The sequence below is a fragment of the Ictidomys tridecemlineatus genome, chromosome 7, assembly GCF_052094955.1.
Source record: "Ictidomys tridecemlineatus isolate mIctTri1 chromosome 7, mIctTri1.hap1, whole genome shotgun sequence".
In the NCBI taxonomy this organism is placed as follows: domain Eukaryota; kingdom Metazoa; phylum Chordata; class Mammalia; order Rodentia; family Sciuridae; genus Ictidomys; species Ictidomys tridecemlineatus.
The window spans coordinates 33,892,275-33,914,754 of record NC_135483.1 but is presented as its reverse complement, the minus strand read 5'-3'; the positions used below and the strand labels follow the sequence as shown (position 1 = coordinate 33,914,754).

General features: G+C 34.1%; 1 protein-coding gene across 8 annotated transcripts in view; it reads right to left on the bottom strand.

Moving 5' to 3' along the window:
- Positions 1 to 468: 468 nt before the first annotated feature.
- Positions 469 to 22,480, bottom strand: part of Ubr5 (ubiquitin protein ligase E3 component n-recognin 5) — a 129,743-nt gene continuing 107,731 nt past the window's right edge. For 3 of the 8 annotated variants that reach the window (XM_078016838.1, XM_078016840.1, XM_078016841.1), the window contains exons 43-59: positions 21,946 to 22,118; positions 21,747 to 21,860; positions 20,554 to 20,774; positions 19,045 to 19,165; positions 18,856 to 18,960; positions 15,885 to 16,128; positions 14,413 to 14,524; positions 13,651 to 13,795; positions 13,206 to 13,336; positions 11,446 to 11,506; positions 9,163 to 9,338; positions 8,631 to 8,715; positions 6,808 to 6,963; positions 6,344 to 6,457; positions 5,094 to 5,238; positions 3,507 to 3,592; positions 469 to 1,099 (exon numbers count right to left, since the gene is read on the bottom strand). In XM_078016838.1, coding sequence (XP_077872964.1) covers positions 887 to 1,099; positions 3,507 to 3,592; positions 5,094 to 5,238; positions 6,344 to 6,457; positions 6,808 to 6,963; positions 8,631 to 8,715; positions 9,163 to 9,338; positions 11,446 to 11,506; positions 13,206 to 13,336; positions 13,651 to 13,795; positions 14,413 to 14,524; positions 15,885 to 16,128; positions 18,856 to 18,960; positions 19,045 to 19,165; positions 20,554 to 20,774; positions 21,747 to 21,860; positions 21,946 to 22,118 — 2,402 coding nt within the window. In that variant the 3' untranslated portion in view covers positions 469 to 886. Of the gene's footprint in view, positions 1,100 to 3,506; positions 3,593 to 5,093; positions 5,239 to 6,343; positions 6,458 to 6,807; positions 6,964 to 8,630; positions 8,716 to 9,162; positions 9,339 to 11,445; positions 11,507 to 12,674; positions 12,787 to 13,205; positions 13,337 to 13,650; positions 13,796 to 14,412; positions 14,525 to 15,884; positions 16,129 to 18,855; positions 18,961 to 19,044; positions 19,166 to 20,553; positions 20,775 to 21,746; positions 21,861 to 21,945; positions 22,119 to 22,480 lie in introns of those variants that run through there. The other 5 variants (XM_078016839.1, XM_078016842.1, XM_078016843.1 and 2 more) reach the window with 3 other exon arrangements.

Sequence of the window (22,480 nt, the reverse complement as noted above, 5' to 3'; positions counted from 1 at the left end):
TAGTTAAGCTGCTCACGAACATTTAAAATTTTCCAAAATGTATTTTCAATAATCATGATCTTATAAAACATTTTACAGTTATCAGAAAGTGCCCAGGCTGAGTTTACATAACTGAAATACCTTAGTACAAATGTCTAGTTAGAACTGAAGTGCAGTTACCTCCTGACTGACTGCATTGAAATAGGAATACAAAGAAAAATAGGTGATTGTGATAAAGTACTGTGCATTGGCCCCATCATATGTACAAAAAAAAGTGCCCTCACTCAAATGAACAAATTACATGCAAAATATTAGTGATATCATTTAATATCCTAGAGCTCAATGCAGCTGAAATAAACCGCAATAAAAGTGTTTTTTTATCGGTAAAAGTGATTTCATCTTGAAGATCTGAATGTCAAGAACTTTTTACAAGTTCCATATACATGATACACAATTGCAGCCAACCACAAATTAAACACCATAAAAAAGTTAAAATGAAAACACAGAACATACTTAATTTTTTATTTTGAAATTCCCTATTCCCTCTATACAAGAACCTTTGCTGAAACACTTTCCACAAAGGCAGCAGTGAATTTTCAGAACATTTTACATTTTTCCCCCTCAGCAAAAAGATAAATCACAGTGTAAATTATGTTGTTCTGCTGTCATCTTTGGCTGGGGTTAGACCCAGAAGTTGTTGACTAGCAAACCATTATAGCCAAATGTTGCTAGTGCTCCTCAGGCCTTTAAGCTACAAACTCAGCAAGGAATGTCTGTATTTAGTCTCTTTAAGGAACCACCAGGGGGGTATATGACAGCTTTAACTTCCATAAATTTTTATAGACAAATGGAAAAAATCTACAAAATTAGCTAGTAATATTACACAGCAATACACACTTTTTATACTCTACACAAAACCAAAATTCTTGGTCTTAATGGCGAGTAGCAATTTCTGTTTGAGAATCTGTTTAGAGGAATAGAGTGGGACGTAAAGTCGAGAAATGCAAGTATTTGCAGTAGGAAGATGTTGGTCATCTGGTGGTCTTATTGTGATTGAGGGCATAGGCTGAAATCCTTCTTCACTGGCTGGCAATGATGGGCTTGATGTCCAAAAGTAAACCTAAATAGGAATATGATAATTACAATTCTGACTTTTATAGGTTAACGTTCAACCCTTAATTCTGGCAACATAAGAGCCCCATTCCTGGAGCTGGGCTGTAACTCAAAGTCAGAGCACTTGCCTAGCATGCATGAGGCACTAGGTTCGATCCTCAGCATCCCATAAAAATAAAATAAACAAAACAAAGGCATTCTGTCTATCTACGACTATAAAAAGAATTAAAGGAAGGAGTCAATCACACCTCAATAAAAAGCATCCCCCCACACCCAAAGACAGGGAGAAGTAGTATGGTCCAAGATTAAGAGAGAGATAAGTATTTTATTTTAAAGGCAATTTCATCTTTCAGGGTTTCAGTTTTCTCATATATAACATGAAGCTACTGAGCAAAATGGTCAATTTTCTAACATTTTAATTTTAAAATGTTAGAAATTAAAACTGTGGAATAGGTTAAAAAAAATAAGTTTAAGTCAGACTCATCAGATGGTGAATCATTTCTAGCTTTGGTAGATCTTACAGAATTGATACAAATTTTGCCTTAGAGAAATAAGGTACCCTGAATTCAGAGACTGACTACAATTCAAGTGATCCTGAAACCACAGGGACAGATAAATTGAGACACTGTTTAGAACCCACAAGACAGAGAAAATTAAACATTGACCAATGAACTCAAATCTAGCTGAATAACAACAACTTAAGTCAAATTACTAGAAAGGCTAAGCCAACAACAAAACCAGGTAGCAGCTAGGACCCCTGAACAAGCTGTCTTGCAATAGTGGAAAAATACTGCAAGGTTCCCAGAGCCATATATTCAGGAGAGCTAAAAGCAGCTCCTGATTAAACTGAAGGTAATTAGAAATTTGTAGGTTTTGTGCTTTCCTGAACAAGTAATTAAATAAAATGACAAATAAAATGACACATACACTTAGAAATGATCATTTTTAAACAGTGAGTGGTCTGATTTAGATAACTAAGAATTAAGGCTGATTAGACAAGGGAAATGTCCCAGGAAACCCTGAGGAATTAATAGTAGGGATCCCTGGAATTTACCAGATAAGGAATGCCTTAACTTCTACAAGAAAGTCTGGAACAGATTACAACCTTCAAGATTAATGATAATGAGCAAGCTGATCTGGTTATGAATACACTTGAGACTAGATATAGATTGTAGACTTTCCATTAAAATCAAAGTTTATTATCTAATTTATAATTCTAAGTTGGCTGGGCTTTGTGATAATATTAAGTAGGACAGAAATAATAAATTTAGCTGGGCATGGTAGAAAACAACTGTAATGCCAGCTACTTGGGAGGCTGAGGCAGGAGCATCTCAGGTTTGAAGGCCAACCTGGGCATTAAGACCCTATCTCAAAATAAGAAGGACTGGGGCTGTAACTCAGTGAAAACCCTTGGGGGTTCAATCTATAGTATAACAGGGGGAAAAAAAAAACCCAGAAAAATAAATTAGAGGAAAAATAGCACATATAAGCACTACATGATAGTTCCCCTTTGTCTGTGGTTTGTCTTCCCATTACTGCAATTATCTGTGGCCAACTGTGTCCAAAAATATTAAATGATAAACTTAAGGGAAAACAAACTCTAAATTGGCTGCCACTATTCCAGTAGGGATGTCAAAGCATCTCTTTGTCTAACATTACCCATATAGTATGTACTAACCACTGAGTAACTTAGTAGCCATCTCAGTTATCAGATTGATTGCCACAATGCTTGTGTTGAAGTAATTATTTTATTTAATAAGTGGAAGAACAGTGATGCTAGCCAATTTGTACATGCCAAAGAGAAGCCTGCTCAGCTTAAGAAAAGCAAATGTTGCTGAGTAAGGTCACAATTGCTAAATTTTGAAGAAGGAAAATGAAATCCATGCCGATTTTATTGTTGACTCTTAAACTGTAAACATTACAGCACAGTGTATGATTAATGCTTGGTTAAGATGAAAAAGGCATAGAATTGTGGGGCTTGGTACTCTCCTTGGTTTTAGCCTTCTACTGAGGATTTTAGGACGGACAAGGGTGGATATTGTAAATGGGGTAGTGGGCATTAACTGTGTCACTACAATAAGCTGTATTATCTTTTGGGACAATGACAGCAAGATTAAGAGATAACATACCTTTGGAGTTTAAGAGAAAAATAAAAAATATCCTTTTATTTCTGACCTTTTATAATTTCTCCACCCTACCTAAAATTAAAATGATCATTCATACAAACAGTATTTTAAAATTTGGGGAAAGATATATAGCTCCACAATAGAAAGCACAAACTTACCATGTCTGAGGACTGGGTTCAATCCCCAGCACCCATTCCACCCGCCCCCAACAAAAGAGGAAAAAAAAAAAAAAGCTGCAACAACAAACCACTACATTTCCTTGTACAAATTTTGAAGGTTTTAACTTACAAGATCTTGTCGTTCCGTCATGCTCATTTTCTCTACTATTGACCAGAACCAACGTTTGAACTGCAGTAACTTCTCAGCATTTTCTCCTAAGAATGAAGAATATAAATTCAATATTCTATATCAGTACTATAAACTTCTTACAATACGAAAATTAACATTTAACATTTGAGAGGTCTAATTCTTAACACAAATTAGGACCATATGCATAATGTAAAAAGCTCTGTAGTTGATTAGCCAATCCAGCCTTAACACGACCAAAACAAGAAAAATGAACCACTATTCTCAAAAGTGATAATCAGACTTTAAAATCTGTTTGTAAATCATGATTCTTCTCATGTCCTAAGCTTCTTAGATGAATGGGTTTATAAATGACATAGATCTTCTGAAAAGCAGATTGTCATTCACTGAGTCTGGGGGGTAAGTAGAGGGAACAAAAGAGTCTACATTTCTAAAGCTTTGGAATGATGCCTATAGTGCTGATCTGGTCCTTGGGCAGAAATTTTGTCTCTCTCCTAGATTTTTGTTTATAAATGAGACAAATTCTTAATGTGTTGAGAGCTACACTAAAAAGCACAAAACAATTTCCAGGCATGAAGAAAAAATGTACCCAAATTTAGTTTTTTATAATTTGGCTAAAGCTGCTTTGCAAAACTGAAAAATAAAAGGGAAAAAGTTGGTTATCTTTATGTATGTAATAATTTTGGGACTGTAGGTATAAATTTTTAAAATATATATTTAAAATATATATATATATATTATATATATATTTAATATATATATTTTATATATTTTTAGCTGTAGATGGGCACAATACCTTTTATTTTTTATTTTTATGTGGTGCTGAGGATTGAACTCAGTGCCTCACACGTGCTAGGCAAGTGCTCTAAAACTGAGCTACAACTCCAGCCCCTATAGATATAATTCTTTTACAGCAAACTTCTTAAGAGCTTCCAATGTTTATTATATAGTTGCAGTTAAAAACTCAGGACTATGGGGGTGGGGATATACAACAAATTCCACTATCATGTTTAAGTATAAAGCATCAATAAAAATTATGGAGGGGAAATACAACTCAAGGCTAGTCTAGGGACTTTCTAAGTCCCTTTATTCTGAACTGTAGAATAAAACACTGGAGATAAAGTTTATTCTAGAAAAATTATCACTACACTAATCTTCATTCTAGATTCTCCATGTATTTGTGTGCTGTCATGTCTTTGTGTGAATGGGTCCGGCTCTACAAAACAAACATTGTACAATCCAATTTTTTAGATCTGAAGACACATTAATCAGGAAGGGCCAATAGAACATCAGTATATACAAATCCTATGCTGACCACAAAGAATTTTTACTTGCATTCTTTAAACCACATTTTTTTTAAAACCTAAAACAGTTATTCCACATTAGAATCAAAATAACCTAATGCTAAGCTACCAAAATTTTATTTAGTGCAATCATACCATTAAAAATAATGGATAACATTGTATTTCCCAGATCCTGTAATAAGGTTGAAGAACCAGAAACTCAGAAAATGCTGACCACACACTTATACAATTTATTCCTTAAGTAAACATTTACAGAAATTCCTACCTGATTCATCATTGAAAGAGGTGAAACTAATCAGCATCTGCACATTAACTTCACCACAGCCATTTACCAAAAGCCTAAAATCTTCTGCTGTTAAATCTTCTAATGAGTTTTTTGGAAGCACGTCTAGTAGACCTTTCCTCATTGCCTAGAGAATTTTAAAAATTATCCTTTTGTTATTGTTACAATAAGTACTTTATTTTCCACATAACATGTTTGAACTGTTAAAAAAAATCCAACTTCTATAAGAATGTCACTTTCCATTTTAAACCAAAAAAGTTTTGTATTTTGAATTTATTTCATAGATTCAAAAGGAAGGGCAGAAAGGCAAGTGAATAGGTCACAGGTTTAAAAAATAAGTATTTTTAGACACTAACAGTTAACACAATTTTAAAAATAATTTTAGTTAATAACAAATAAGCTGGTCATTAAATAAGAATAGCTTCAATTTGCCAAAAGTGTTCTCTCCTGTCAGCATCTTAGATGAGGATGACAACAAAAAACCTTCCATATTCAAACTTAATATCTGGAGGATAGTGAACTATGACCTAACCTGAACTCTTGAGATCAGAAATATATGACTAAAAAAATAAATAAAAAATAAAAAAATATGACACTATGAATAATAAATTTACATAAACATTTTACCCTGGAAATGGAAAAAGTTACCAAGAGACCTGATTTTAGAAGGGCCTGTTGGGCTTGGCTGATATCAAAGAACCTGGATTTTCGAGTGTCCCTCAATGAACCCAGCTGTAAGAATTTGCACAGAGTATTTGTGCAAATAATGTGATTTCACATGCGCTTTCCTCTAAGAGTCTGGAACTTTAGTAATCATGGCTGGTTGCACAGTTTAAAAAAAAAAAAAAAAGCCACAGGACTAATAACCTCCAATAAAAACTCTGGTCTGACATCTAGGCAGGCTTCAAAAAGCAGACACACTATACAACACATTGCTGCATTTCAGAGCTAAGGAAGAGCTGTGGTGTGACAGCCCATGCAGAGAACTTTGGAAGCTTGCACCTGAATTCCGCCAGAATCTGCCTAATGGATCCTTTCCCCTAATCTTGCTGTGGGTCCTTCTACTAATAAGCCCGAGTCCTGTAAATACTTCTAGCAGATCACTCAATATATATTATTGGTGATAGGACCCTGAAAGAACTACATTTCAACCCCACAAGCACCCTTTCCAAACTCTGATGAGACAAAAAATGCTTTATCACATGACTTAACACTTTCTAGAAAACACTTACATGTAATGGCTGTTCTGCAACTACCAACATTCTGTGTTCTGCATATTTCCGCACATATTCATACACATTCTGGGGAGTCACTGGTATGTTCACACCATTAGGAATGAGTTCAACCTGTGAAAAATTCAACAATGAAGACAATTTTATCCAAGAAATATAGTAAGTTAACAGTTGACAAAAATCTTAATTTCCTAGAATTTTTAAATCTAAAGATAAGTATTTATCTAAAAAAAGGTTACCTAAGAGTTTTAAGACCTGAGTAAGTAGAAAAATCCCCTTCTATTCTCAGTCTGTATCACTAATTCCTAAGTCATCTCTCTGTTCATATCCAGCTATGCTTGCTTCTCTTTCTCAGTGTGTGCACACATCTTTCTCTCTCTTCCTAAACTGCTTCTGTATGAAGCAGCAGCACAACAAATTAACCCAGTTCTCTTGCCAGAATCAGAAAACTGTATATGCTTTACCTGTCCTCCACCTTCTTCTTTACACAGGTCAATTGCAAATGCCAAATCCATTGCTGAGAAAACAGCATCAGCATCTGAACTCTGAGAAGCGAGGATTAATTGCCGCAAACTTTCATACATTACAGGGTCAAAAAAGGCAAAATCATGCCAGTTGACCTAAGATGTAATCATATGAAACTCAAATTATGAAAGAAACATTAGTAAATTATTATCTGTGATAAAGAATTTTAATTAATTTGAAGATATACTGATAAAGAATTTCCCACTAAATATATGAAACTACTTTGAAGAGGTAAAATTTAATGTTTTTTGAAAATGAAATATATTGTCAGAGTCAAAGTACAAAAAGTGTGTGTGAGGAGCAGGGTGTCAACAGCATGATAAAGTTTTAAAAATTTGATTTAAAAAACTACCACTAGTTGGGCACCATAGCACATGCCATAATTCCAGCTACTGAGGCAGGAGGATTGTTAAGTTCAAGACCTGCAAGACCCTGTCTCAAAAATTTTTAAGAGCTGGGAATGTAGCTCAGTGGTACAGTACTGCCTAGGTATGCAAAGTCCTGAGTTCCATCCCCAGTATTACAAGAAAAAAGAAAAGCCAGTATTATTTACTGAACAATGATTATGTGCAGCAGCTGGTTCTCAACTAACTATACATCTATGTTCTTGATAAAAATTTTAAAAAATACAGATTTATCAAATCCAGTTGATAAATCTGATGCTCAAAGAAATTCAGTAACTTGTACAAGGTCAAATCACTGAGTTAAACTTGAATCTATGAGCTATTCAGTATACATTATTAAAAACTCAACATATTAACCTCTCCATGTTACTGAGATTTCAGTCTAGTTCTAAGAACAATAACAGTTATTAAGAACTTCATGGGAGGTGGCGGGGGCACTGGAGTTGTGGCTCAGCAGTAGAGATTAGCCTCACACTTGAAAGACCCTGGGTTCGATCCTCAGTACCACATAAAAATAAATTAATAAAATAAAGGTATTGTGTCCAACTACAACTAAAAAATAAATATTAAAACACACACACACAAAAGAACTTGAATGGGGCACAAATTACAGGGGGTGGGGAACAACACCAAATTTCATTACATGTAATGGGATGTTTGTATTTAATAGAGAACAATGTTCATCAGTGGGTTTGATTAAATTATTAGATTACAGCTTTGATGATTCTAATTTATCAGATGTGACATGCATCTAAAAAAGAATTTGATATTTGCTATTTTGTGTCAATTTACAATACCTTTAGAAACAGTTTTTCTGTTGCTATTGTAAATCAAAAGCTGCATAATTAGCATTATACATCAATTTTAAAGGCTTTCCCCTCTGCCTCCATCACAAAGAAATGTACACGCTGTTAAACTATCAAAACACAAAATAGGCTAATTCCATTACCTGAAAATAAATACTAAGCATGTTATACTATGTTTTCTTATATTCGCCCCCCCCACGTAAATATTACATATGTTTTTGAAACTGGAATGTTCTTTCAATACTGCTACTCTCTTCCACTGCCACCTGCTACAACTAATTATAGTGGATAAAATTTACTGGCTACTACTCTTTGCTAGTCATGATGCTATTTCTTTACCACTTTACAAATGTATATGCCAAAAAGTGTCAGGGGATTTATCTGCAATAGGATCCATAATCTGTCAAACCCAAAGCTACCTACCTGTGTATCCTACTCTACTATGCCATCTCCTCCAGATACAAAAGATTCTACGTATGTCATATTGGAATATTATTTATAAAAAGAATCTTTGTAATTGTAAAAACAGTTATGTTAATCAAAATTACTTACTTTTCTACCAAGTAGTACTTTAATTACATGTCTATTCAATGTGATGGGACATAGTTCATTCTGCAACAGACATAGTCCAAGAATCCTAAAAACAAAAACAGAAAAAAAATAAATTTTAATTTAAAAATATATTTAGAATACACTACTGCATGCACACATATATACATAAGCATTCATATGATTAAGAAATTCTCTACAGCTTTATTTCTATCCACTATGAAACAGAACATAAGCCCAGTTTTAAAACTAATGTGTTATATCCAGACACAGTGGCACATACTTAAAATCCCAACTATTATGGAGGTTAGGCAGGAGGATCTTGTGTTTGATAGAGGTCAGCTCCACTGGAGGAGTGGGGCTGACACACATTAATATTTTAGAAAATCTCATTCAACTGTAGTTTTTAAAAGAACTTAAGAGGCTAGGGATGTAGCTCAGTGGTAGAAAGCACATTTAGCATGCACAAGGCCTTGGGTCCAAACCCCAGCACCCTTCTTCCCCTCAAATGTAATAATTTTTAGAGAGATTTTACCTGCCAATGTTCCTGAAACAATTCAACCTTGCTTCTGTATTTTTGCCAGGCCTTGGAGTATAAAATCCTCTTTTTCCGGGTTGGTAAAACAAAGGGGCATTGTCATCACCATCATCAGTATCATCTAAGTCCATATCTACAACACTTCGACTAGAGCCATGACGCTTTCGGTTTTCCTAAAAACAGAATGCTACAGATTAAGCCTCAATACTCATTTTTTTTAAAAATGAAATGTATTGGTGCATGGCTGTAAACCCAGTGCCTCCAGAGGTTGAGACAGGAGGATTCTGAGTTCCAGGCCAGCCTCAGCGACTTAGTGAGGCCCTAGGCAATTTATCAAGACCACATCTCAAAAAATAAAAAGGGCTGGAGATGTGGCTTAGTGGTTGAGTACCCCTGGGTTCAACTCCTATTACCCCACCACTATCCCGAAATATATAAGGCTTGGGGATATAGCTGAACAGTAGAGCACTTGCCTAGCAAGTATGAGGCCCTGGGTTCAATTCCAAGTACCACAAAAGAGGAAAAAAAGAAAAAGAAATGTATGAACTGGTTCTCTGAAATCTTTCAAAGTCAGGAAGGCAGAACATTCATATTTAAATGTGTCTAACAATATTAGAGGTAAACTTAATTCACTTTTTCAGAACTGTGGGACACAAATCTTATGTACATAAAGTCTTTCACCTGTTATAAAAATAAAAACTACTTAGTGCAACTCACGTTAGTTTCTTTCACCTTAATATTTGAAGATATTTTCAGTGGATAAAAAAAATTCTGAATTTCCGGTTTTTAGCACTGCCTTTTGGCCTCTGTAGTTTCTGGTAAGAAACCTATTATCTTTCAATGCACTTTTTCCCTGTATCTTGGACATCATTCTTTAGCTGCTTTACAGATAATTATCTTTGTATTAATCACAGTAAATTATGATGTGTCTGGACATAGTTTTCTTTATATTTATATTTATACTGTTTGAAGTTCACTCAAATCTGTAAATCTATGTCTTATACCAAATTTATTTTCAGCCATTATTTCTTCAAAAAAATTTTCCAAAGCAATTTCTTTCTCCTCTTCCTCTGGGAGTACTCCAAAGACATGAATGTTATATGTTTTGATATTGTTCCAAAAGCTCTGAAACTATTCTTTGTTTTAAATCTTTTTCTGTTATTCAGAAGGGACTGTCACATTCATTCTACTTTTGAATACCTATCCAACTTAAAATTTGTTTCAGGTATTGTACTTTTAATCTTAAAATGTATTTGGGGGGCTGGGGATGTGGCTCAAGCGGTAGGGCGCTCGCCTGGCATGCGTGCAGCCCGGGTTCGATCCTCAGCACCACATACCAACAAAGATGTTGTGTCCGCCGAGAACTAAAAAATAAATATTAAAAATTCTCTCTCTCCTCTCTCACTCTCTCTTTAAAAAAAAAAAATGTATTTGGTTCTCAGTTTTATACTTTCTATTTCCTGTATCTTTTCATTCATTATCTTATACAACATGAGATAAAGTCTTTGATAATCCCAACAAATGAATCACCTCACAGATGCCATCTACTGGGTTCCTTTCCTGGGACACGTAGCCAGTCTCATGGTTATTTATATGCTGAATAATTAATTTTAGAGCCTTTGAATATTTCTATATTGAACGTTTCTAATATCAAGTTGTGAAAACGGGTTATGTTAAAATAATATGGAAGACTGGCTGTTTGATGAGGGGGGGTAGTATTATAAGGATTCCAACGATGAGTTCTCAAAGCTTTTACTAAGATGTTTGTACATATCCTTCATATGCACCACTTGGAATAGTCTGAGAGCTGGGCAGTGGTTTATACTTTAGTCTCAAAGTCTGTTTCCAGGTAAAATGACGTAACAGGATCAACTTTACCATACCCACACACAGTGATTAACTGATTGATTGTAATGGGTATGCTCTCCTAGTTGGCACTGTAAGTTCTCCAGTAGTTTTTAGAGTAAGATATATGCAATGAAATACATCATGTCCTAAGAAGCTTCCCTTGCTATGATACTACATGTATCTCTGCACCTTTGGGGCCTTGAGGAATGAGTCTTGGAATTTTGTCTGCCTCACTCCTTCTCTGTTATTCAGTTCATTATATCGAATGCATATATAACAATTATATAATTATCTTGGCTTCTCTTTCTCTACTGTAATCATGTATTTTACTTACAAAATTATTTATTTAGTTCCTATATCCTACTTTTCTCCCAATTTCCTTATAATTTAAATTCAAAGTATCTATTAGCATGTAAAGAATACAGCTCTTACCTGTACCTTTTCTGAGGAGTCTAATAATCCAAGATCCAGAATACTATCAGCTCCATTTTCCCTAAAAACAAACAAGAACCTTTCATTTTCCAGACAACTGAAACATTTATAATTTAGTATGGTATGGAGAACACATAAAAAATTTTCCAAGAATTCATTATTAAATTTAAGATTTGGGATTAACAAGTATCCAAGACACTTACTTCTCATAATGTGGTTCTGAGGAGCAGAGACATCAATAATATATATTTTAAAAACCCATGTGATGTTACATGTATAATTCATGATAATGGGCTAAAGACTACCTGATTTAAGTCAAAATAAACGCTGTCTTCACAAAGAGCTGGAACTTAAGCTCAGAGCAAGCATTGCAGAAACACAGAAGAATTGTTTAGGAAGCAATCACAAATAAGGACTCAAGTTCTATAGCATATTTAATAATTCTAGAATACTATTAATAAATTCATTGCTCCATAAAGCCAGGAGGAAAGCAGTTGATACCATGTGTTAGTTTTACTCAATCAGAAAAGTACTACTAATTTAGTGACATTTATATATACATATATATAATATATATACATAAAATATGTATAAATCTTTTTTAACCAAAATGCACATTCTTTTGAAATTTTCCCATAATGGCTAAACTATAATAGTGTGCGCTGATAGCTCTAGAGACAAGGCAAAGGAATAAAGAAAATATACATAAAAGTCCAGAGATGCAGAATACATAAAAAAATAAACTTTAACCAACAGTCTCTGGCCTGGACCATTCAAAGCTTTTGAAGTGGCTGTTTCAGTTCAGTGCTCAGCCTGATTGCTTATACACCTGTAGCAATGTACCTAATTTCATTCTTTCAAAATCATGATTAGGAAGAAATAACAATTTTTTATTAAAGAGTTGGGACTTGTAGCTTAATGACATAGTATTTGCCTAGTATGAATGAGACCCTGGGTTCAATCCCCAGCAGCACAGAAAATTTCATATAAAATAATCATATCTTCAAAGCTTCAACTATTAAGAGTAGGCCTAGGATAGAAGTCACAGAGTAAATATGGTACATCTTCCTAATATCACTTTTACTTGTCACCATGGAAAAAGAGGGGTACGTAATTTAACTATTAAATATTTTAGATTTATATTAAAGCAAACAAACATATTACAAAATAGAAAGGAAAACCTGCATGAATTTCTAATGTGAATCAGGGGACTAAAATAAATTTCATACTTATGGCAAGAAGTTAGGTGCTACACTCCAAGATTCTTTGAGTATAATATGACCTCTTGCCACAAGGGGTATTCTGGTGGAGAATTTGAGATGTACTTCTTGGAAGCAATTCCTAAACATCAAGTATATAGAAGACCTTTTAGAACCAAAGTGACTAATAAAACACTACCATTCTAAAACAAAAATCATGATTGGGTTTTTAAAATCCATGAAATTTAACTAAACTAGCTTTCTTTGTTTTTTTATTCTTTTGCTATAAAATATGTTCATATAATCATGCACAAATAAAACACAACTACTTTACAGGCTGCATGTTAAATTTTAAGTTTTTAAATTCCATAAATATATACCTCTATTTCCATTATTTTTTCTTCAGAGAACCAAGCTCTTACAGATTCTAAGCCACCACTTAATAAAAATTATTAAAATATCATACTTTATTGTATAAGATTTAAGATATGGTGGCACACACATACTAAAAACAGTTGATGTTTAAACTGATAGATAGGCCTTCCTAATTGTACACATTACCGTCCATGTGCAATAATGAGTTCCATGGCCTCATCTACTCTTGCTCTCAGAGAATCTTCACTTGCTAGAAGGAGAAGCAGCTGAGCTGGGGATAATTCCAACAGCATGCCAGTAATTTTACTTGCAAATGCCTATAAATGATAAACAAATGTTACTTGCCTACTCTCTAAAACTGCTTGTCAAAATCTACAGTCAAGCCAAACAAAAAGAAATGTGTGTTCGTGCATGTGCTTTAAAGAAAAACAAGAGGAGGGGCTGGGGTTGTGGCTCAGAGGTAGAGCACACACACAGCTAGTGTGTGTGAGGCCTTCAGTTAGATCCTCAGCACTTCATACAAATTAAATAAAGGTAGTAGTTGACAGTTTTTCTTTTAAATGGCCATTTCAATTCAAAAGCAAAAAAAAGCCACAACCAGTTAAGAGTCAGCTAACTGCACATTACGTACTGGTTGCATTGCTTGCACACGGGGATAAAGCCTCTCCCCAAGTGCCTGCCGATGTGCTGGCAAAGGATCAGGATCATCACTAGGATTTCCTTCGGAGGCAGGTCTGAAGGGCCTTGTGTCAATGGAAAGCTGTCTTCGAAAATCTCTGTAAGAGGAAGAAAGCTTTTGAGTTCACTTACTTTGACTGCCAAGTGAAATTATCAGCACAATGAAAAAACAAGAGCATATAAATTATTCCAGCTGTGGTACCAAGGTGGAATGATACCTAAATACATGAGAGCTGGAAAATAAAAATTGTCTACATTTTGTCACTTGAAAAATCTATGAATTTGCAATGTGTAATTTGATTGTAAGGGGGGTAGGATCTGCAAAGACCAGAAGTCAAGAAATCATCCACAATCATAATTCCTGAAAATTATGGGCCAAAGTAAAATGTGACCCATCTAACAAGAGAAAAATCAAAGGATTTAAGCAGCACAATTTGCCACAATAAGATTTTAAGAGAGGTAAAAAGAGAATGATATTAAAGGTAGTAAAAATGTCAAATAATTAAGAATTCAAATGGATAATTTAATTTCAACTGCCTCTGGGTTTTTAATTCAGAACTTCTTAGCAATAGACAGATAATTAGCTTATGTCCAAATATCAAAGCTGATTTTCTTAAATAAATAAATAGACAGTACATAGATACTTTCCTTTATAAGCCAACATTCAATTCATCTAAAATGCTGGTATTCAAAATAAGATACAGAATCTTCATACCTATCCCGGTCTCTCCGAGAACCCGCTCGCAAGCCACTACTCCTCCTCATTTCCCGTTCCCTCTCCCTTTCCCGATCTCTCTCTCCTCTGTTCCTTAATCTCTGCATTAAACCTAGGAGAAAAGGTGAAATACAGCTTATGTGGATAAATGTAAATGTGAATACATTAAATTTCAGGCAATGCAAAGAAATAAGTCAAATACAAGAAGACATGACAGCTCAACACCATCTTCCTTTTAATTATCTGTGTTGCTAGTGCCTTTCTCCCACTGTCCCTTTGATTTTGAGGGTTGCAGATGATTGTACCGAATACACCTGGCACAAAGAAGTTCATTTCAGTATTTGTGAAATGTATTCTTCCCCTGGTCATGTCAAAGCTGTGAAATAAAATATAGCAACTAGGTTTATGTTAATTTCACTACAAATAATCTTGAGATGTCTTACTGATTAGTAATTTAAATATCTTCTTTATTCTTAATTTTTGGCACTAAAGCATTATAGGCCACTAGAACATTAGCTAAATTATTTTAAAATTTGTAACCCCAAGCTAGAGTATGGTTTCCTAAGGCATTTGCTAAGTTTCCATATTCAAAATCTGTTAAACTATTTTTATGATGAGACTATAGAAAGTCAGATGATAAAAATGATGATGAAAATCTGGTGAACTCTTCCCATTTTTTCACTCTCTTTCCTTTAAACAGCTCATTCGGTTTTTATGGTGGTGGTTTACAGAACCCTAGTGATAAACAGGTAAAATTCAGAATTTTATTTGTTCAATTATTGTTATCAGTCCACTGACAGGGCTGACAATCTTCTGCCATACTTGACATGAATTAGCAACTATCAACTCATGAAGCTTTTGTAATCTTGCTGATTTTTTAAATTTGGAATCTTGAAATTAGGTTAAGAACCCTCACTCCAAAGTGTTGTTTCTCAATTAGGTAAAAAGCTTGAACTCTTCTCAAGGATGTTAATACAGAAAGCCTTACTTGGGGGGGGGGGGGCACTTTTTAAATTAAAATAGTGAGCTAAGTCATGCTGGTATACATTTGGGTGCAAGCTCCTTAACTCATGGGGGACTAGAAACAAGTTTGTAAATCATACTTAGAATAGCCTATCTAGAAAACTGCATTTTCTTCTCAAATATCTGTATCAATTAATACAGGAGGTATAGGGAATACTAAGTGCAGTTTGCTTACTGAATTTTTATATCACTATATTTTTCACACCCACACTGAACTCCTGAAATAAGTAACAACTTATTGAGAAACCACTACAATATGATATGAGAAACCACTACAATCATAAACATCTAACAAATGTGGCAGTAAATAAGCAATTAATCTAGAATAAAATTATATGAAATTGTAAATGTGCATTAAAATTCACGAAAAAGATTCATAAGCATTATTATTACTATTTTGATGAACAAGGAAGTAATTTTTGCTTGTTATGACACTAGTCTGTACTTACTTGTGTGGGTACCTTTGTTGGCATTTTGAATACAATCTAGATTTGGCAACTTTTCATTTGACAGAAATGCTTGTGCAATGGCTGTATAAAAACTTCGTGCTACACCACTGCCCTCTCCTGGCTCGTCCTTAAATGTGACTTTTACTCTGTGGACAGCCATTGGAGTAGTTGCACATCTTCGGCCAAAATGATTGTTAAGCTGCCTCATAGTCTGCTGAATGAGGAGATCTCGATCCCGATCAACCTATTAAAACATGCCCAAAAGTAGTAAATCCATCACTGGAAATCACTTTGAAATTTTCTATGTAAAATCTGAAAAATGAATTTTACATTTTCTCTGACAGTTTTTCAACTTACAAGTACTGGGTTGTTAGAAGCTTATACATTCTAAAGCAAATTAGAATGTTCTGCATTAAATCAGGACAATAGAATTTAATTCAATTTGAACATTTTGTTTTCAAAACTACTGGAAAACAATTTATTCTATTTGGGATAAACCAGGATAAATTCCAAATGAATTTTTTAAAAAATGAATTCCTTAATAAAAGAAAACAAGCAAAGTGGAGTAAAATGACAATTGGAAAAACATGTATACCTTCTAGCAAAAAGATACATATTCATGAGCAACTGTATATCATTCTAAAGATACATAAAGAGGGCTGGGGATGTGGCTCAAGCGGTAGCGCGCTCGCCTGGCATGCGTGCGGCCCGGGTTAGATCCTCAGCACCACATACCAACAAAGATGTTGTGTCCGCCGAGAACTAAAAAATAAATATTAAAAATTTCTCTTCCTCTCTCACTCTCTCTTTAAAAAAAATAAAATAAAAAATAAAAAAATAAAGATACATAAAGAATGTATAAAGTGTTAAGAAAAAAACTTTGTAGAATAGGCAAAATACATTGCATTCATTAAACAAAAAAACCTGATCCTAAATACAAAAAGTTTTTTGGTGGAGAGGGTATTGAGGATTGGATCAAGGAGTGCTTAATCACTGAGCTACACCCCCCAGTTCTTTTCATATTTTGAAAGAAGGTCTTGCTAAGTTGCTGAGGCTAGCCTGAACTTGTGATTTTCTTGCCTCAGCTTCCTGTGTCACTGGGATTATAGGCATGTATCACCATGCCTAGCTTAAAATAAGAGAAATCCAAATTGAAACTATACTAAAATGTCTTCCTTACCTAATCAGATTAGCCAAAAATCTCAACAAACTGACAGAAAGATTATGGTGTGTCAATCATTTTCATACCAACAGTAAGATACATGCATACACATACATACATACACACACACATACCAAAAACAAAAACAAACAAAAACACCACTATGCAGAAGTACTTGCCAATATCTGGGAAAATTATAAATGCACATATGCTGTAGACCCAGCAATGCTGACTAGGAATATACTTCACAGACACGTTAGCAAAACTGAGAAACAAACACAAGGTATGACGATTGTTGAGTTGACTACACTATCTGGGATAGCAAAAAACTAGAAAACAAACCCAAATGTCTAGTCATAGGGGGCTTGCTTAGAAACATTGGTTAGAAACCATAAAATACACTAGATTAAGCATTTATAAAAGGGGGAACACTTCTCAGTATAAAGCTATGGCTATACTGGATATACTATTAACTGGGGGAAAAACATAGTATGCTGGGGATGTAAGGGGAAATGAGTAATGAACATACACACAATTTTTTTAAATGGGGGAATATACTTTTCTAAATGGTGAACAATGGAAACTAGACATCTCTGAATATACCTTCTTGTAAAGTTGACTTTGCAACATTATATATATATTTTACATAATTAGTATAATATAAAATATAATTTATATTAAACTGTTTATATTTATTTATATTTATACTTTACTTTTTAAACCAACAGAGAAGGCAATTCATAAAAACTGAAATCAAAATGAAACAAAAGGCCCTAAAAACCACAGAGAGGAATTATTTCATGTGAGTAAAACCAATTTGTCTATCTCTGTATATGATTTAAGGACAAACAACCACAAATTAAACTATTTTCAATAACCATTCCGTTGGTGTTAAGTGTAGATGCTGTAATTCTAAGACTGCTGTGTATATACTGTGGGGGGGAGGGGGGGAAGGAAGTGTATAATTTTATTCATGTTGCTGAGAAGTTGGATTTTCCCTTTGGAACAAAGGCGACACAGATTTAAGGTGTAAGAGATGAAAATAACAAGCAAAACAACCTTGTGGTCCTAAATCTTGAATCTGAATTGGTAATATCTTTATGAATTCATAATGTGATTTTTCTTTTTTGACTTGAGGTTGGAGCTGGGGGCGCATTTCCTTACACTAAAAACCTTAAAACAATGATCAACCAAATATAAATGAGCAACCCAACTACCCACATGCAATCTCAAAATACAGTTTCCTACAAAACAGATTCAGGGGCTTCTAGAAGAAATGGATGATTTTAAGGTTTGTGACAGAAATGCACATTAAAAAAATACTAGAAAATAAGAAAAAAAAGACTATTGGGATAATGTTAAAAAGGACTCAAAATCAGTCAAAAAGGAGACAACTAGAGCATCAGTAAGAATAATCTCATTGGAGGGTTGGGGATATAGCTCAGTTGGTAGAGTGCTTGCCTCCCATGCACAAGGCCCTAGGTTCAATCCCCAGCACCACAAACATACACACACACACATAAGAATAATCTCACTGGAATGAAATATATCAAAACTGTTTAAATCCACAAGCACATTAAAACAAACAAACAAAAAAAACCTGAACACTCTTTGGTCTAAAGGATTCTAAATTTTCCCAGAAAACTACCATTCTAATTTGGGGATTATCATATTTCTTTAATTTTTTTCTCCATTTCTTTAAAGTTTTAATTGTAAATACATATTCCTAAGAAGATCTATTTGTTATTTTGGATATTTTTAAATTCATATAAATGGCATTCTGTAAGTATAGTAAGAAAATCTAAATACCTTTACCTCTAGTGATAAATCTCTTGACTGCTGGTTTCTCAGTTTTTCCATTTCTCTGCGGAATTTTGATTCTTTTACCTCAAAACCACCCAATTCAGTTAAGATCTAAAGGGGAAGGGGATGACAAAATTACTTTCTGCAATATATTCTGATCAGGCAGAAAAAATTTAAAATATACAAAATACATACTGATCCAGGTTCTGCTCCAACATCTTCCATGAATACTCTGCCAAATAGTTCTAAAGAAAGACGCCAACGTCCTAGCAGCATATCATGCGAAATAACCATTCCCATGAAGCTACACTGTGGCCTATAAGGAATTTAAGGGGAGAGAGGAAATAATTTAACTACTGCCCAAAATTCTGGTCAATATTAGTAATTTACTTTGTATTTTAATATTCTAAGGTCTTAAGTATTACAAATTATGTTCTAATAAGAACATTTCCACAACTACTTGGAACATCATCCTGGGGGTGCCTCCTAACTTCAACTTTCATTTTACCTCTTTTCCTTAAAATCTAATGTCCATCTCCACTTAGGTGATTCACAGATCTCTCTCCAGAGAAAATTTTCACAATAAACCAGAATTTTGATTTGTTAAATATATCTACATCGGTGATACTCAATTCAAACTCAACATGTCTACAAGTCAATTTGGACTCAAGGCAATGACATTTCCTCCTGATCTTTTTCATTATTACCATCTATTTCCCCTTTTGCACAGACTTGAAGCAAGTTCTTCCTCCTGTTTCTTCAGAGTAAAAAAAAGTTTATCTGAGTTTCTCTTCCTTACAAGATTTCTTTCCCATCCCCAAAGCCAGTATTCTACCTTAGCCTCCTTTTCCTCACTAAGTGGAATAATAAGAGCTTTCTAACTGGTCTCCCCTCCAATCTGATTCTATGTATTCTAAACCTCTCAGCTCCAGCCATATTGCCTCTGGGAAGATTATCCCACTCCAATCTACACACTGTCCCTTAGCTACTGACTGTTAGACTGTTGTATCTTGTTTTCATTCGCCAGCTCATTAACTCCTTCTAAAATTTATCTTGTAACCAAAAAGCATAAAACCAAGTGTAAACAAATCATTTGGAAGTTTCCCATACTGACCTACAGTATATACTAATGAATTTTTAAGTAAACAAAACCTGCCTCATGCTAGAGTATCACAATCTGTGAACCACGCAGAGTAGCCCAAGTAAGTACGAGTCATGCATCCAGAATATTCTACTTTCTAATTATCAATATGTCCCCATTAGCTAAGCTGTTGGTCACAAGTCTATAAATGGCAATTTGACATGGATATATATTTTAAGTCTAATTATTAAACATTAATGTGGCTCAGTGGTATAGTGCCCGCCTAGCATGCATGAGGCACTGGGTTCGATCCTCAGCACCCAGTGTAAAATAAAGATATTGTGTCGACCTAAAACTAAAAAATAAATATCAAAAAAAAAAAAAAAAACCCAAGGTACTATAAGTTCTTCAATAAAGTAAAAACAATGACAAGTCACACCCCAAATCTGGAAAACGAAATTTTAATATGTAAATATCTAATAAACTAGAAAACCAAGAAAAATTTGTGTATAAATGAAATAAAATAAAAATGAAATAAAACATTTATAAATAAAAATTCTTTAAAAGAATTTTAATAGCTTGAAAGTAATGCAACAAAAAGAAAACTTTCACTTATCAAGTACCTGAAAGATGTAAGAGGTGGTCCTTCACTTTCAGTAAGTCCTATTTCTGCTAATAAACTACTTTTCAATTGTGCAGCAAGATCATGAGCAGATGGCCCTGGTTTTGAACTCTCTGTTTCTTCTGCCAGCACATTCTGTTCTTCCCCTTCTTTTTTTTGCCGATTTTGCATGTTCATTACATTTTTCAGATTGGCAGCATAAGACATTTTAGTTGGAAGAACCTGTGAATTTTTATATTTCAATGTTATACATTAAGAAAACAAATTAAGATTTTAACTTAGTAAGGGCTCCATAGAAATCACATAGAAGTTAATCTTTCTGGAGCTTTGCCTATAAAGTATACAGCCTTGTCTTGTCTTGTGTGATTCCTCTGGCTGACCATCAATTCCAGGACAAAGTAAAGAGAACTTCTGAAGGAATCTTTACAATACCTCTGGTACTTAAGTCTCTTGCACATTTTTAGTATTGCATTCTCCTTCACCATTTAGGATAATTTTAAAATGCTATTCAACTACATTTTTTCTACGTTACTACTTTTTCAGGACAAAAAATGTTTTCGGCTCTAAATTCAGACTTGAATCTGTAAACTAGATCTGCCATGTGAAACAGACATTCTCACATGAAATCTATTTATAATCTCTCACGTCTTAATTTCTTATCCATAAAACCAGGATAACAACACTTCCTACTCACCATGGTTATAAATATTAAAATAGTGCCCAAGACCCAGAATTACTCAATAAATGTTAGATATCGCTAATGTGACCTTCTTTATCTACAACTTTTTTTGTGTATACTGAAGACTGCACCCAGGTATGCTTTACCACTGAGCTACATCTTCAGTGCCTCTTTGAGACAGGGTCTTACTAAATTGCTGAGGCTGGCCTCAAACTCATGATCTTTCTACCTCAGCCTCCCAAATCACTTGTATTATATATGTGAATATTAAAATTGTCAGTACTGTGAAATGATCAACTCTGTGAAAGAAAGCATGTAATAAAACTGACCTAACAGAGCAAGTTAATGACAGTGGTGGAATTCCTTCTATGGTGTTATTAAGTAAGGCAGGAATTTTGGACACCTCTATTATTCAGGGAAATAAAATATTCTGAATTAATGCATTTCTAAAAATCTAGACACTGAGACAAATTCTTCTTAACAAATATTCTATTACACAGACTTTTATATCTTACCTCAAGGCAGTTTCTGTCCATTGTAACCTCCATTAAGCACTTCCCACTACTGGCAGATGAAGAATAAAGACCTTGACTTGGACGGCCAAAAAGATCCTCTTTTCTAGCATTTGGCTGAAATTTTAATAGATATTCTAGTTATATTTAACACTTAAAACAAATGGCATTTAGAAAGAAACCTAAGACCAGTTTAATTCACCTGCAGCAAATGTGGCTGATCAGCCAAAGGGATGGCTTCAGCCAGAGGCACTTCAAATGGATTTGGGGGTATGCACCCCAAGAAAGTCATTGAGTCTGAACGTCGGAAAAATGGATGGTTTTGGCCAGTCTCTGCAGGAAGAGAGTCATCGTCCTTATCATTCAGAGTAGCACCTAAATATAAAAATAAAATGTTTTATTTAAAAATAATTATTAGGGAAGAATAAAAGACCATTAATCTGTTGCATCCAAAATTCCTGATCTTTTTATAAAAATTATAATGAACTCAAAAGCAAGTTAATAGTCCATAATTTTGATATTTTAAAGTTATAATTCAAAATATAATAGTTTGACATGGTTACAGTGGTAAATTTTATGTATATTTCAAAAATTTAAAAATGCAAAATAAAAAATTTAACAGAAACACTGTTCTTATTCTGTACTGGTTAGTGCTTCTTGTATCTTTCTATATAGAACAAGATTCCTAAGCATATCAGGACCCAACTCATTGATGACTCCAAAAGGAAAAGATACCC